The following is a 16,011-nucleotide window of genomic DNA, read 5'->3' on the forward strand; positions in this document are numbered from 1 at the left end:
CTATTCACAACCTGCTTGCTGCAATCACTTGCTGAGTGTTTGCTGTCTTTACACCGTCTCTCTTCAGCCCTGTGGCACAGCTGACCTCCCTCTTTGAGGACTGAAATGCTTTTGGCACGAATATATATTTACAGGATGATTTAGGAGGTTTCAGCAGTCTGCCAACCAGACTTGCAGTTAATGGTTCACTCAGAAAAAAAAATACACCAAAAAAAATTACAAATGATGCATCAGAAAGAAAAATAAATCACTTTTTGAACTGATTCCAGGGGTATTTTCCATGCCTTCCTCTCCCCTTGCAGACCTAACACCTTCACCACTGGTTTTAGCTTTGGATGCTGAAGCAGTGCTAGAATTTAAGAGAGGAGAAGCAGAGAAGCACATCAGGTGGCTGGTGGAGTTATGGCCGTGCTGGGCTGGACGGGGTTGTCTGCGTGCACTGCTTGGCTGGGTGACAGCTGAAGCAGAGGTTATGATAACACTTTGCACATGGCTATTTTTATCACCGTTGATATAGCGCTGCAATTCAACACGCAAAGCTCTACCGCAACAACCACATGCCAGGAAAGCAAGGCTCCTGCTCCAGCGAGCACCAGCCACATCCCACGGCTACGTCCCTGCTCTTAAGGAGGAGCATTGTCTGGGGCTTTTGAGGAAGAGCTCTGTATGGTGTTGGAGGGAAGGAGCTTGGCAGAGGCAGCTGCAGGGGGATGGAGGAACCAAGGAACAACGCAGGGTATGGGGACGTGGCCAGCTTCATGAGCATCTGCCTGTACTTCATGGGTAAACTAGTCCTGTCTGGGAGGAGAAGAGCTGTGAGCCTCCCTGGGTGAGGTCTTGGAGGAGGACTACCTGCAGGCAGGGTGGCAACCGACGTCATGTTCAGCTGGGTCTCAAATCCAGTGTTGGATTCAGCTCTGGCAACAAAGCAACGATGACTAAAGGCCAGTGACCTGTCACTCTACCAAGTCAGGAGTACGGCAATGAACTGAGGGGTTCGTTTGCGCTGGGGGGGCAGTGGTGCTGGAGAAGGGATCAAGGCAGTGAGGGTGACCACTGCAGCACTGCACTGTGCCTCATCCTCCCTGCGCAGACCTTCCTCAGCTGATCCCTGGGCTCAGTGACACTTCCAGTACTGTGATCAGAGCCTCAAAGATTAAGGACAAAACTAGAAAAACATTTTTTAAACCTTTTAGGTTCTTAAGTGGAAGATGAGTCTTTGAAGCTGCTCCATCCACCTATTCAAGATTCTCCACAGTAGCTGCACTGACCAAACCAGCCAAGGCTTCCCTCACCCTCAGCATCCTCCCCGTGAGATGCTGCCTCGGACCATGTGCTGGTTTGGACTGGGATGGAGTTAGTTTTTTCCATAGTAGCTTGTACGGGATTATGTTTGGATTTGTGTGGAAAACAGTGTTGATAACGCAGGGGTGTTTTAGTTACTGCTGAGTAACTCTTACACAGGGTCAAGGTCTTTTCTGCTTCTCACCTCACCCCACCAGCGAGGAGGCTGGGAGTGCACAAGGAGCTGGGAGGGGACACAGCTGGGACAGCTGACCCCAACTGACCAAAGGGATATTCCACACCGTATGTCATGCTCAGCATATAAAGCTGGAAGGAAAAGAAGGAAGGGAGGGGACGTTCAGAGTGATGGCATTTGTCTTCCCAAGTCACTGTTACACGTGATGGAGCCCTGCTTTCCTGGAGATGGTGAACACCTACCTGCCCGTGGGAAGGAGGGTATGAATTCCTTGTTTTGCTTTGCTTGCACACGTGGCTTTTGCTTTACCTATTACACTGTCTTTATCTCAGCCCACGACTTTTCTCATTCTATGATTCATTTTTACCCTTCCAGTTCTCTCCCTCATCCCACAGCGGGGGAGTGACCGAGCGGCTGCGTGACATTTGGTCGCCAGCTGGGCTTACAGCACGACAGTCCTTTTTGGCACCCAACATGGGGCTCAAAGGGTTCAAGATAACGACAGATTGGATTGGAATGTGCTACATCAAATTTATAGCTGTTATTGCTGTTTAGCTATTAATGGGCAGGCTCCCCTGCTTGCCATGGGGCTTGCTTGCCTGACTGTACACTAGTCTGGTGCTCGTTAGGGGCTGCTTTTTGCTTCCACTGCTTGCTGTACTGCTGTGCTGCTTATGGTCTTTACTGTACCTGGGAACATTTTGATAACAGCCATGGCGATGCGCCTGGGCTGGCAGATGGACGGGGCATCGCCGCTGCTTCTGTGCTGCTGGACTGGGCAGGCTGGAACTCCAGTGTGGGCTTGAGTCAAAGGGACTGTGACCTGTGGATGAGTCCACATGGGAGCAGGGCACCCTGAAGCATCTGTGGCCGTGAAGCCCATGCCAGAGCAGGTACATCTCAAAGTATCTGTGGCCATGGTCATGTCTGTGCTGCAGCAGATGTACCTCTGAAGGGATTGTGGCCCAAGGAGAAGTCCACACTGGAGAAGGTACACCTCAAAGTGTCTGTGGCTGTGTCTAAGTCCATGCTGCAGTGAGTACACCTTGAAGCATCAGTGGCTGTGCATGAGGTCATGCCGGAGCACCTCAAAGCATGTGGTCATGGATAAGCCCAGAAGAGAGCAGGTACAGCTCTGGAGGGACTGCAGCCATGGTAAGGCCATGTTGGAGCAGGTTTACTTCTGAAGGGGCTGTGGCTGTGGGCAAGGTCACACTGGAACAGGTGCACCTCAAAGGCGACTGTGTCTATGCACAACAGGTATATCTCTGAAGAGACTGTGGCTCATAGATAAGGCTCCACTTGGAGCAGGTACACCCCTAAGGGACTGCAGTCTGTGGATAAATGCAAGTTGGAGCAGAGGCAAGAGGAAGAAGAACAAAAGGGAAGGACATTCAGAGTGATGGCATTTCTCTTCCCAAGTCACCGTTACACAAGATGGAGCTCTGCTTGCCTGGAGATGGTGAACACCTGCCTGCTGATGGGATGTAGTGAATGATTCCTTGTTTCGCTTTGCTTGCGTGCGTGGCTTTTGCTTTACCTATTACACTGCCTTTACCTCAACCCACGAGTTTTCTCATTTTTACTCGTCCGATTCTCTCCCTCATCCCACTGGAGGTGGGTAAGTGAGTGGCTGGGTGGTGCTTAGTTGCCAGCTGGGGCTAAACCATGCCAGACCACTATAACACAATGGTAACATCTGGAGGGACACAGGAGATTTGGAGCTGTGCTCCCTCTGGCACCCGCAGAGCCCTTGCTCTCATGTCTGTCACAAGCTGCACTGGAAGCCCTTGGGTTCTCTTGTTATCCCACCATCCTCGTGCAGCACTAACACCCACAGGTGGGACCAGGCCATTTTCCAGATGTGGGGTAACTGATAGCAGGTCGATAACTGCAGCAAACTGGCTGGTGCTAACAGCTGGCATCAGCTCCAGAGCAGCAGCAAACCCAACTTAGGCTTCCACTGTGGTCCAGAAAGAGATAAGCATTGCTGCCTGGCTGCCCAGCAGCCCTGAGGTGGCAAATCCATCACAGCATCACGTCCCTTTCCCTGCTTTTGTTGCCAAAGCATCTGCAAAAAAAACCCTACTCTGAAGGAACACCTGCTTGGTACCAGTTTTGCCTGCCCTCTGCAGCCGAGCTGCAGGGAGGACAGAAACAGACCCTGTCCCTATTCCAGCATGTCACTACCAGCAGAAAGCAGAGGACAGGGGTGGCATCACCGGAATGCAATCCAGATAAAGCCAAGAAGAGCTAAACAAAGGTTTTTTCATGTTTGTACAATGCTTGTGGAAAATAACACAACGTTTAGTACAGAGACAATAAAAGGACGCAGTGAACCACTGAAGAAAAGCTCACGTTGGCCTTATCCACGCAACTTTATCAGAAACACAAAGATTTTTTAGGCTTAAAATGACCCTCGTTCCTACCTGACTTCCTTATTACCAAAGAATTGTACCTGTGACCTCAGCTTTTGACACAGTAACTGCTGTTCCACTGAGGTCCGTCTTTCACAGGAGACCTGCTCTAAAGACCTCTGAGATCTCACATCCCATTGTAGGGCGGATGGTGGCCCGTGCTGTCACAGAGTCACATCCCACCACTAGTTCATCTGGTTTGCATTTGTCTGAATTGTTCAGCACTGATCCTTCACATGCCTCATCCAGTGATGTATTAGAGATATTTTTTTTTGAAAGACAGGACCACAAAGGATGTTTTCTGTGTCCATGTTTTCCCACAGGACAGAGGACATGGGGAAACACAAATCCTCCCCTACAGGCCAGCAAGCAAGGGGAGGCTGCAAAACACAGAGGGCATGAGGCTGCCAGGCAGTAAAGCATATGGGATGGTGGGGAAAGGTCTGAGCTGTCCCAGAGCAGTCAGGTTTGGGAAAATCCCATACCTTTTACAAAGCTGGGCAGTCCAAAAGAGAAGGAGGGATGGGTATTGGGGATGGCTGGCACAGTGTCTCTCCCAGAGGACCCCTTCTGCCAAGGACCTTGCTCTATCCTTACCCTTTTCTCCACCTTCCAACAGCTCTTTCCTACCCTGCTGCCTCCTCCTGTGCTCACTCTTCCCTGCACTGTGGATTTCACTTCCCAAGTTGGTGCCACTGGGGGCATTTTTACACCTACCTTGTTAGCCAGTGACAGGCAGGGGTTGGGATCCCGGTCCGGCTGTTCAAGCTTGACAATGGTGATGAATCCCGATTCCGTGTGTTCATCCTCGCTGGTGTTGCACAGGGACAGTGGGTGGGACTGCAGGACAAAAGCAAAGGGAAACTCAGTCCTTGGGGCTCAGCAAAGGGTGTCTCAAGCCCACTGCAAAACTCTGTGCTGTAAGGACCTTCCCCAGAGGGTGTAGGACACCCCTGCGGTGGGCATCACCACTGCTGCTACGTCCCATGGCCCTGTCTGAGTGCCAGCAAGGCTCTAAATGCCACATGAAGCAAATCACTGTCAAAGTTTTGGTCCACCAGAAGAATGTCCCAGAGAAAGGTGGAATTTCTACCTTTCTGCTGGCTGCACTCGGGTCCGACTTTTTCCCAGTCACAGATACGCAAAGCCAGAGCAGCCTGTGAGACCACAGCCCTTGACTTCTGGGACAGAGCATCCCAACAGCACAGGTCCTGCTGCTGCAAGGACTGCCAGCATCCTCGGGCCGCGGGACTCTGCCTGCAGCCAGCTTTGCTCCCTGCCAGCGCTCTGGGCAAGGCAAAGGGACCACAACAAAACCAAACTTCTGGTGCCCTCAAAGATTCAGCACTTCTGGTTTCTCAGCCACCAAACTCAACAACTTTATGACAAATTTGCAGAGGAGGAGCCAAAGGAAGGAGTGAAAAAACAGAAAGCAGGTAGAGAAGCACAAGGAATAAGAAAGGGAGAGGAAAAGATCCCAGTAACCACATCCCCAGTGAGCCCTGGAAAAATGTTCATCAGCGTGAGCAAAACTGCTGGCAGTGGGGAGCTGAGAGGGGACAGGGTCGAGGCACTGGGTCTGGGTACACACCTCTGCAGAGCACCCTACAGAAGGATACGGCGTGCTCCAGCATGGGACAGGGACACAAGCCGTGGGGCTGTCGGTGCCTGTCAGTGGCACTTGGTTTGGGTTTCGGTGGTCAAGTCCACTGGAGGTGAGCCTGTCCTCATGCCAGGGCAGAGTGCAGATGGGCAGTGCCTGCTGCCCATGGTTGCACTTCATTCCTTGTGCATTCACCATCGTGATGACATCCACAGAGCGCTGCTCTGGTCCCTGCCTGGAAAGCGTGTGATTGCCTCTGATTTTCCAGTCTAGTGGTGGAGGGACGATGGCCTTGTGCCGGATGGCAGGAGGTTGAAGGAAACTGCAATTCAGCTGCCGGCTTCCTCTTGGGAGTCCCACCATCTTGCATGAACCTCCTGCTCTTCCTACAAAAGCCATCTGGCTTCATCCTCTGTGACTACATTGTGGTGCACGAAGCACACAGGTTATGGTACAGAAAAACCTGTAAACACCAAGGCTGCTGGACAGCTTTTGTTACTGCATTGGTGCCTGGAAGTGTGGGAAACAAGCAAGAAAGCTCAATGCCATAAACCGGGAGGATTAGGGCAGGCTTTGTATCTGGTGTCCATTCAGAAATACACCAGGAAGGCTTGCCTACCCTGCAGGTAATCCTGTAACAGCATCCCAGTGCTGGGAAAAAAAGGCTGCTGCCTTGGCAGATTTAAAAACAAGGGGAGGAACCGCCAGAGCAGCCCAGGAACACTCCTCGCTCTCCATCCACACTTGGCCATGTTGTCCCAGGGGCTGCGAGGCTGCGTTACTCCCATGCTCAGGCTGCCACATGCCCCAGCACAGACCCGGGGCACCCAGAGACAGGGCTCACCCATCGGCGCAGGGCTGGAAGGAGCGGAGGAACGGGGCAGGCTCGGAAACAGCCAGATGATGTTTCCTCCTCCCTGCCAGCTGCTTATTGCAGAAATCCCGCTGTGGGTGAGAGGGAGAATGGGCCTCATTTCACCTAACTTCAGACACACTGATGTCACCTTTTAATGTCTGAGTGGGTCGCTCAGACTTCTCATCAGCAGGAGCAGATCCTTCAAGGGAGCACAACTCATCCGAGACATTTTTAGTCCTGTTGTCCTTCAGGAGGAGATGCAGAGCCCATTTCTCGCTGCCAACAATAAATGAGTGTAGGCAATTTGCTCAGGTGTGGCCATCTGCATGGAAGTCTCCATGGGAGACAAGCAGCACCTTCGCTCACTCGGAGATGCAAAATGTCCTCATTGGCCCTCCTGGGCAAGAGGAGAGGAGAACTCTGCCTGTCTGAGCCTCTGTGGCCGGAAAGGTCATAGAATCATAGAATGGTTTGGGTTAGAAGGGACCTCAAAGATCATCTAGTTCCAACCCCCCTGCCATGGGCAGGGACACCTTCCACTACACCAGGTTGCCCAAAGCCTCATCCAACCTGGCCTTGAACACTTCCAGGGATGGAGTAGCCACAACTCCTCCGGGCAACCTGTTCCAGTGCCTCACCACCCTCAGTGTAAAAACTTTCTTCCTTAGATCTCATCAAAATCTCCCCTCTTTCAGTTTAAAGCCATTGCCCCTTGTCCTATCACTACACATCCTTGTAAAAAACCCCTCTCCAGCTCTCCTGTAGGCCCCCTTTAGGTACTGGAAGGCTGCAATAATATCACCCTGGAGCCTTCTCCAGGCTGAACAGCCCCAACTCTCTCAGCCTGTCTTCATAGCAGAGGTGCTCCAGCCCTCGGATCATCTTCATGGCCTCCTCTGGACCAACTCCAACAGCTCCATGTCCTTGTGCTGGGGACCCCAGAGCTGAACACAGTGGACAGTACTAAAATTGCCCGGGGCTGTGTGCTGGGAGCTGGTGCAGGTGCAGATGGAGCATCCTCCCCTGCATCTGCCCTCCAGCTCAGAGCCCACCGTCCCGGGGGCCGGGGGATGCCGCTGCCCACCCCGACAGCTCCGGCAAAGCCCCCGGGGCTGCAGCAGGAGCCGCCGCCGCTGGGTGGGGCCCTTGGCCGGATCCTGCCCCTCCCGGCCGGGCTCTCGGCCGGGACCCGCGGGGCATCCGCAGGGATCGCGCCGGGGCCGCTGCTCTGCCGGCTGCGGCCGCCAAGGTCCCCCCGGAGCCCGGCTGGAGCCCCGTGGAGGGTCCCGACGGAAAGCGCAGCTCCGGGATCCCCCATCCCCAGCAGCCCCCCCGCGCTGACCCCGCCGGGCATCGAGGTGTCCCCGGGGGGGGGTAATTTCAGAGATTGACGGTTCCCTCGCACGTTACACCCATTGGAAAGGCGCAGGGCACACTGCTGGCGGGCACGGGGGTGGTTTTGTGCAGCCCCTGCTGCGATACGACTCGGCACCAATTCCGAACACATAAGCACCCCGGCACCCCAAAATCAGGAGGTGCACGAAATCATTGTGCTGCATTTTTGTAGCACTAAATCTTGTGCTATAACACACAAAGAGGTTGTGCAAAGCCACGAAAGCGAGTTAAAAATAGTAAGGATTAAAAAAAAAAACAACAAAAAACCCAACAAAACAAGCCCACAACCACAGACATTTGCAAATTGCCTACACTTTGAGGTAGGGAAGCCCTACAACCAGAAGAGCATAAAGAAATCAAACCCCAGACCTAACCTTGAGTTGCTCGGAGACCGAGGTGTAAGAGACGGCACCACGAGCATGACCTAAGACATCACCTGCTACACTTCGAATTCTGCACAAGGTAGCTGGGCACTGATGAACTGCTGCGTGCCTTTGACTGGCAGCCCCTCATCCTTCTTCCTCTTGGGCTCTTCCTCTCTAATCCATAGCGGTATTAGAAGAAAAATGCCAAAATGCTATGTAATTTAGACTTCGGACTTTAGGATGCTAGAGAGAGTGCAATTGCACCAAGCCAAGCATCATAAACTCCAGAAATTCAGGTTTCTGGGGAAGCACTCAAATCTGTTGTGACTTGGGAGCGCTCAGGGAAGGCTCCCAAATAACCCTGTGTTTGCCTCAACCAGCAGCAGGTGCTGCCCCCACCAAGACCAACAGGGCGTTGAAGTGCCCGTGATCCCGCTGGCTTTACCAAGCAGTGTCATTACTTTTATACTGTTTGCTTGACTGGGAGTTCTCTGGCTTTGGGTTAATATATCATTTTAATAATCGCAGAAAACACAAAACAGGAAACACAAAGAGCATGTCTCGAGATACTTCTAATAACTCAGAGATAACCCTCCTGACGGTGTTATCAAGCCTTCACCAGGTTGCTCCCAGAGCCCGGAGGAGCCCAGGCCACCAGTGCCAGGGAAGAAGTCGCACCTCCCGGCGCTGCTTGGAGCGGTGTCCGGCTTTCGGTGGGAATGGCTTGGGGTGCTGTGACATTCCTGGGGTGGTGACTCTGTGGGGCGAGGGACAGTCCTGCATGCTGAGCATGGAGCAGACTGTCTGTGACAAGGGCCTGATTGCAGCGTTAACAATAAACACTGGGAATAAGAGCAACGAGCTAAGCTTCTGCAGCTCCAAACGAGCATGGAGAGCGTATATAAAATGCTGGCAGCTGTCCTGGAGAGGGACCCAGGCAGTAAATCTGGAGAAGATGTGCTGATGAATGCACCAAAGCCTTCCCTTCGATCTTCTGTTAAGACTGGGCACTGTGGTCTTTTCCTCTTTCCCTCTGGGACACCCAACCTCCTTAGCCAAGCAAGAGTCCTTTGCCTCGGGCATTCCTGCCGGGGCATAACTGCACCCACAAAGGGCATGGCAGGCGGCCCAGGCAGCGTCAGGAGAGCAACAGCCACACAGGATCCCTGCCAGCTGAGACCCTTCCTCACGTGGGCAGCTGCCCATGGAGCTGAGGCACACTAGTGTTCCCTCATTATTCAATAACGAGTCCCTCATCAGGCACTCACCCTCACCTCTAGAGGTTTCCTCAGCACTCTGTACAAGATGACCAGGGGCAGGTAGGAGGGATCCTTCTTCATGCAAGGGACACGCAACATCCACCCAAGCAACGTGCTCCACTCGTCTCTGCTCCAGACCACCTCTTTTCTCTCTTTCTACCACCTTCCCCTCCCAATTGGTGCTACAAAAGTGACTCCTCAAGCAGCAGCAAAGCAAGAAGACCTGGCTCTTACCGTCCACATCTTACAACTGCATTTCTTGGCACTTCCATTGCCCTGACCCTCACGTTATGAGCGAGCGATCAGGGCTGCACATTGTGCTCACAGGACAAGAGTAGGCTCAAAATATAATCTAAGGATGATGTGGAAAACCAACTATTATGAGATGCCTCAATGCAGAGGGCTCATGCCCCAAGAGGTGGCCCTGGCTGCAGAGTCAGGATCCCTCACTCCCTCTGAAACCAGACCCGTGCACAGGTGGCTGCAGACGGGCTCAATGATGGCAGGAGCAAAGGGTTTCTGCAGGCAGAGCATCCCCTACTCCGCTGGGCCGGGCACTTCTGTAGCACCAACTGCCACAACCAAGAAGCCATTTCCTCTCCTAGAAAGCCTCTCTGATCTACTAGACAAAGGAATGGCAAAATCCAATCACTGGAGAGGAGGTATGGTCATATCCAAAATTACAGAAAGTCTCGCGCATGTTGCCTAAATCCCACCACGAATACAAATCCTGAACCAGCACTGATCGCTCCCGGGGGCTCCCGGTCAGGAGAAGGACCTCGCTGGCCATTACGCTGGATCTTGTAGTACTGATCCAGCTGGGGCTTCCCTGTTCGTATCGATGCTCTGCCAGACCCTTCTCCCCGGATGGTCCCTGCCCTGCACTGCGCTGCCGGGATCCCAGAGGTGGGGTTGGGATCAGCTAGTTCCCCAACAGAATTTGGACCCAGTTTTGGGCGATTCAGCCCTGCTAGCTCTGCCCATACCCAAGCCCAGCACTGCTCGTTAACACACTGTCAACCAGACCTGTGAACTCCCAGCTTTGTCACTCCATCTCTCCCTGTCAACACGTCCCTCCTGTCACCCCTTGAACAGGATGCAGAACTCCTCTGCATCCCTATGTGCTTCCTACCACTTTTTTTTTTTCCCCCTCTCCTGTTTCCTTACCCTATGGTGTTTTCTTTTCCATCTTCCATCCACACCACCTCTCCTAAAATTCTAAATTTATCTTTTCCAACTTATCCTTGCCACCTTTCCCACTTTATTCCCACTAGACCCGCTATCTTCACACCAGCGTGTCACTCCCACCGTGCCAGCACCACTCACCACTTGCACCCAGCAGCCAGGAGCTCCCCTGCAGAAACACGGGGGACATGGAAAGGTCCCAGACAAAGCCCAGGCATAGAGGTGCTCGATTCTCACTCGAGGGCTTCACTTATAAAACAGCAGAAAAACCAGCTGACCCTGAGAGGTCATCTATCCCACTTTGCTGCCCGAAGGCAGGATCAGCCAGACCTAAAACATTCCTCAGAGACACTCGCTCAACCTGTTTTCGAGACCTCCAAAAAGGGAGACTCCTCACCCACTGCAGGGCTGCCTTCTCCTCCACACCAGAAAGTGTTTTGTCACACCTCATCTGAATCGGTGGTGCTGCAGTCTAAGTCTCACTGAATCAACTATGCTCATGGAAAAGAGATTATTTGTTTGGGTTTTTTTCCCCCAAAGAACCATTTAAACACTTCTTTAAAGTCTTTAGGGATAAGGGCTCAAAAAGGACTCAGAGAAGTGAAGTCCCTGACAGCCTCAGCTTTCCCTGTAAGGGAACTCAGAGAACTTCACACCCTTCCTTCATGGGGGATGAGTCAAAAGGATTTATGTGATTTGAAGTAGCAGTTAAAATTTTATAACCAACCAGTAAGGTTGGCATGGAAAAGGGAGGAATCGAACAGGACAAGAGAGTGTTCACCAAAGAGCTCTAGAAAAATCATGGACTAAACTGGTGAACTGTTAACACCAACACATAACTCATCACTAAATTGACCACAATAGCAGAAAAACTGCAGGTAGCAAATACAAAGCTCAATGTAAAGAAGTTGGGAGCAATGCAGGGAATAGTCCTGACTTCCTTGCCAAAAAAAAAAAAAAAAAGGAAAAAAATAGCATAATGAAGAGACAGAAAGAACTAACAGAGCTTTGGAAAAGGAGAGTGATGCTTCACAGACCCATGAGGTTCCTTAAAGCAGTCAGCAAGTGTGGAAATAAAGGTAGTTCAGTTAGTGTCATGCACTGGTATCTCCTCTTCTGTTCTCCTACAAGGCCAAGGCTATGGAAGATGGCAGAGTATCACACAGTACTACCCAGTGCCACCTCCAGAACTAAGAAAAGAAAAAAGCAGGTCAGCCTTTACAAGGGAGTGAACGTACCAGGACAGTCCCAGAAGTGTATTGTCCAAATATTCACAAAGGACTTGGAAAATGAGAGGAATGGTGAAGTGGCCGAGTTTTTCAGTAATACCTAAATATTCAAGTTGGTAAATATTAAAACTGGCTGCAAAGGGATCTCGTGATACCAAGTGACAGACTGATAAAAGACATTAAAAAATGCAAATATGAAAAAAATACATCTAGCTACACAGGGATGAGCTCTAGGTTAGCTGTTCATGAAAGGAAAGATCTTGGAGTCATTGTGGGGAGTTTTATGGAAACGGTTGTTGAATCACCCAAAGCAGTCAAAAGGCAAACAGACTGTTAGGCATTACTGTAAAAAATAAATTAAAAAAAGCAGAGGAGCATCTCTTGGTGTCTGCCTGTTCCCTGCACGTTTTGGGGCTGCACAAGGGAACTGCACACATGGGGGTTCTGCCTCAGGTCTAGTGCACCCATGTGGGCACTCGCCAGGCAGCACCATGGGCTGCATGCTCACCTCCCCGCTGGAAGACTTTTGCCACAAATATTTGGGCTGCAGTGGATGGAAATGCCTTGTTGGAAAAGCTCCTTCGCAGGTGAGCTACGCGACGCAACAGAAAGGAGCCTGGCAGTAGCGGGGAGATAAGCAAGGAGCCAAAGGCATGGTGAACGGTGGCCTTCTGAGGGTAGGCAGCATCTTGGGCATCGCCATGCCATGTGTGTGTGTTGTTCGGAGCTGCTCGCTCCCCACTGACCTGCTTGCTTCCCCCAGTCGTGCCATGTCACTGCCACAGAGCATGAGCTCGTGAGGGCAGAATACAGACGTTTTTCTGTTTGTGGGTATCAATGTCTGGCTCAATACACCCTCTTCCCTGCTGGAAGTCTGTCCGTGAGGCTCTGAGCTAAATAAATTCTTATATTCCTTCATAGGCTTCAAAAGTGGAAGTGGAAACGCTCTACTACTCTCCTCTCCATCTTTGCTGCTAACACTGACCTTGCTGTGAGAATTAATGGGCAAGATCCTCTGCTGGCATCTAGGAGATGGGGAACATGCGATGGTATTGCTGCAGAAAGGAGCAGGGCAGATGTTCCAGCTCTGAAAGCCAGATGTGCACCTGCACGGTGCATCTCCCAGAAGCATCAGAGCACAGACACTGTCATGGCTGCTGGCACCAGGGAAACCTCTGGGGACCTCTGCATGACCTGGGGCAACAGGCCACGTGAGCTTCCCTGGTCTGCTTGGCTACACGCCACATCACCAAAGCACTGACGGCCCTTAGCAGGCTCAGTGTGCGATGCAGGCGGTGCTGTGCTCCCGCAGCACCGGGCAAGACCAAGGAATGCTCCTGCCAGCTACGCTGCCCTGCTGGGACACCCCAGCCAGCAGATCCTCTTCTCTTGATCCCCCCTAGTGCTCACGCTGTGTGAACGTCTTTATTCTGGAATAAGAGAGGCTCTTCCCAGTTTATCTTAACCCTTCAGCTCTATCAGCTCAACAGAAGCCCCTCTTACTCCAAGATCACTCCACTATGTAGCTGTCATTCTACTCACAGACACAGCAGCAGGAATGAGGGGATGCTACCAAAGGAACACGAGATGCTGCCAGGAGTCCAGAGCTGAAAAGTGCTGTGGGATGCTGCTGGAAGGACATAGGAGAATGGGGAGGGATGAGGCAGGGAGATGAAGTGGATGTTAACTGTGAAGAGGATGGAAATGGCTGGTTGGAAAAGGAAGAGAATGGCAAAGTGTTTCAAGGGGCCTGAAGAAGAACTGCAGCTCCCATGACTCCTGGGCATGCAGCTTAGCCATCAGGATATGGGGCTTTTTAATTTACCTGCATAAAGTTTCAAGAGCTGTTATAACAGCAAACACACCTAACCCCGATGTGAGTCACAGACAAACACGTTCACTGATAACAAACGCATTATTCTTAGAGAGACTCGGGTCCTACCTCAACGTGCGAATAGTTCGGACAACCATCCGAGTCCCCTGAAGGAGTGGCAAGAGGTGGGAGAGGAGACAAAGGATCTACAAGCTGCCAGTGCAATACTCCTGTGCTTGTTCTCTTACACGTGCTCATAAGCTTCACTATCTTTGGCCTGTCTCAAGGGTCAGCAGTGCCCGAGGGTTTGATACAACAAACCAGTCTCTAATCGATAACTCCATCTCCTTCTCCTTTTCATTGCAAAGCCGGTGAGCAACAAAGAGAAGTGCTGAATGCCAAGAAGGATGTTTATTTGATTATCACATGTGCAGGAATAGGTTGTTTAGGTGAGTCACTAAGCCTGGATCTTTTCCGTCTAATTGCATGAGCATGGCCATGATCTTGGAGAAAACGATTGCTACACGCCTCGCTGTCCTACTAACAGCTCTGCTGAAGTTTGCTCTCCTATGGACAGAGAGGTCCAACACAGGGGAAGCAAGTGTCATTTCTTCTAGCACAGTCACCATGATGATAATATGGGCCAACAAGGAAATTTTTGGCAAAGTTTCATTGCAACGTCTGGTTAAACTCTCTCTCTGGTCCACACATCCATTTTGGAATATCAAAAGCAAAGGGAGGTTGTCTGGTCAGCCCTGACTCCCACCACTAAATGAAAGTAAAGGCAAGCTGGCCCAAGTCACAGGAGAACAGCTCACGCTCCTGCTGCCTCCAAGCACACTGCAAGCAGTCTGGATTCAAAACCCAAAGAACAGCATCCAACCCATGCTGACCTGCTCACCTCATATACCTAAGAGGGCTCAACGTGTTCCCACTGGGGGACAAGGCCACTGGCAATCTCCATGCTTCAAGGCCCTCTTACACAATGACCTTCTGCACTGTGCTGACAGTGGTTTGGAGGTTAAAACTATTCCACAAAACTCAAGGAAGTCTTGCTCTCAGCAACAGCTCAAAGCACTGGCAAAACCCAAGCTGTGCAGACAGCACGGCAGCCCGGTGCCATCCATCCTTCCACTCAAAGCACAGAGCTGTATTGTCACTTGGGACCAACTTAGGGGTGGCACAGACATACAAGGTCTTCCACAGCTGATGTGTCAAGTGCCTTTATAGGAGACAGCTCTGACCCCAGAAGCAACTCTGCGGTGATGGGCCAGATACAAAGACTCACCCAAATCCAGATCATTTCACTGCAGAGACTGGAGCATCGTTTCCTCAACCAGCAAGTTTCTACAGTGGGTTTCAAAGTTAAAGCGAATGCCAGAAAGAGCATTCTTGCTCTTCTAGAAAGGAGATAACAGATCTAGAGGAGCAAAGACTGGCAAGGAAATCCTCCTTGGGGCAGATTATGCCATAATTTCTTCTGAAGCCTCACACGTCTCCAGGAGGGCTGAACTGTTCCTGGAAGGAGACCATAGGGCTCTCCTGAGGTTGACGTGAACTGGGGAATCCTCTAGGACTCTTCTGAAGACGAAGCTTGGCAGCAGTGTTGCCTCCACCATTGCTTGGAGATTGCACAGACCTCAACCTCCACTGTGGCCATTTCTGGAGAAACCAGCAGTGGCCCAGGGAAGCCTTATCTGGTCACGAGTGAAACATGGGCGTTTGTCACGGTGGCACATGAACCTCTGCTCACCAGGGAAAAGCTGCAGGCAGGAGATGGGCACAGATTGGCGGAGTCGCCCCTGCTGAGCCTTCCTGGCTGGCGCTGCGCCCCAGGGGGGATCATTGCCTGATCCCTTCCCCCTTGAATATCCCCGGGCTCCACTGCCTCAGCCAGGTGCAGAACAAAAGGAAACTAATGATTTAGTTATTGCTTCAGCGCCGAAGGTTTGAAGGTCAGCCATTCAGCGCGGCGCTCATTGTATGACCAAGCGCTGCCCGCGCTGCCCGCCCTGCCTGCAGACCCGCAGCTACGGTTGGCTCCGCAGGGGCCGGTACTGTACGGCTGCTTCTGAGCGGGGAGATGAAAGGCTTTTTTCTAATGTAATAACTGACGGCCTCTTCAGTGCCGTTTGAACTGTTTACAGACCGAGTTAACGATTACAGGCAATGTGTACCTTGGCTGCTGCCCAAAATTCTTACCCGCCCGTCAGATATTATCAAAGAGCCCTTCACTGCTGGCCTGGAGTCCTTCCAAAGCACAGCGCCGAAATGCTGGCGGAGAGGAGGGGCCTTCGGCGCTCGATCACGAAACCCAAGGTAGAAAGTCACAGATCCGCTCCGGCGAGGTGTCCTGGGGACCGGCGGCCGAGTCATGTAGAGACACAGGAACACCCGAGAGGTTCCTAA

General features: G+C 51.8%; 1 protein-coding gene across 1 annotated transcript in view; it reads right to left on the reverse strand.

The window, feature by feature from the left end:
- Nucleotides 1-16,011, reverse strand: part of RNF43 (ring finger protein 43) — a 57,910-nt gene that overhangs the window by 13,848 nt on the left and 28,051 nt on the right. Inside the window, exon 2 of the mRNA XM_086624728.1 lies at nucleotides 4,615-4,737. Within this exon, the coding sequence (XP_086480854.1) occupies nucleotides 4,615-4,737 (123 nt within the window). The remainder of the gene's footprint in view (nucleotides 1-4,614; nucleotides 4,738-16,011) is intronic.

Source organism: Tauraco erythrolophus, chromosome 21 (genome assembly GCF_009769465.1).
Source record: "Tauraco erythrolophus isolate bTauEry1 chromosome 21, bTauEry1.pri, whole genome shotgun sequence".
Lineage (NCBI taxonomy): Eukaryota > Metazoa > Chordata > Aves > Musophagiformes > Musophagidae > Tauraco > Tauraco erythrolophus.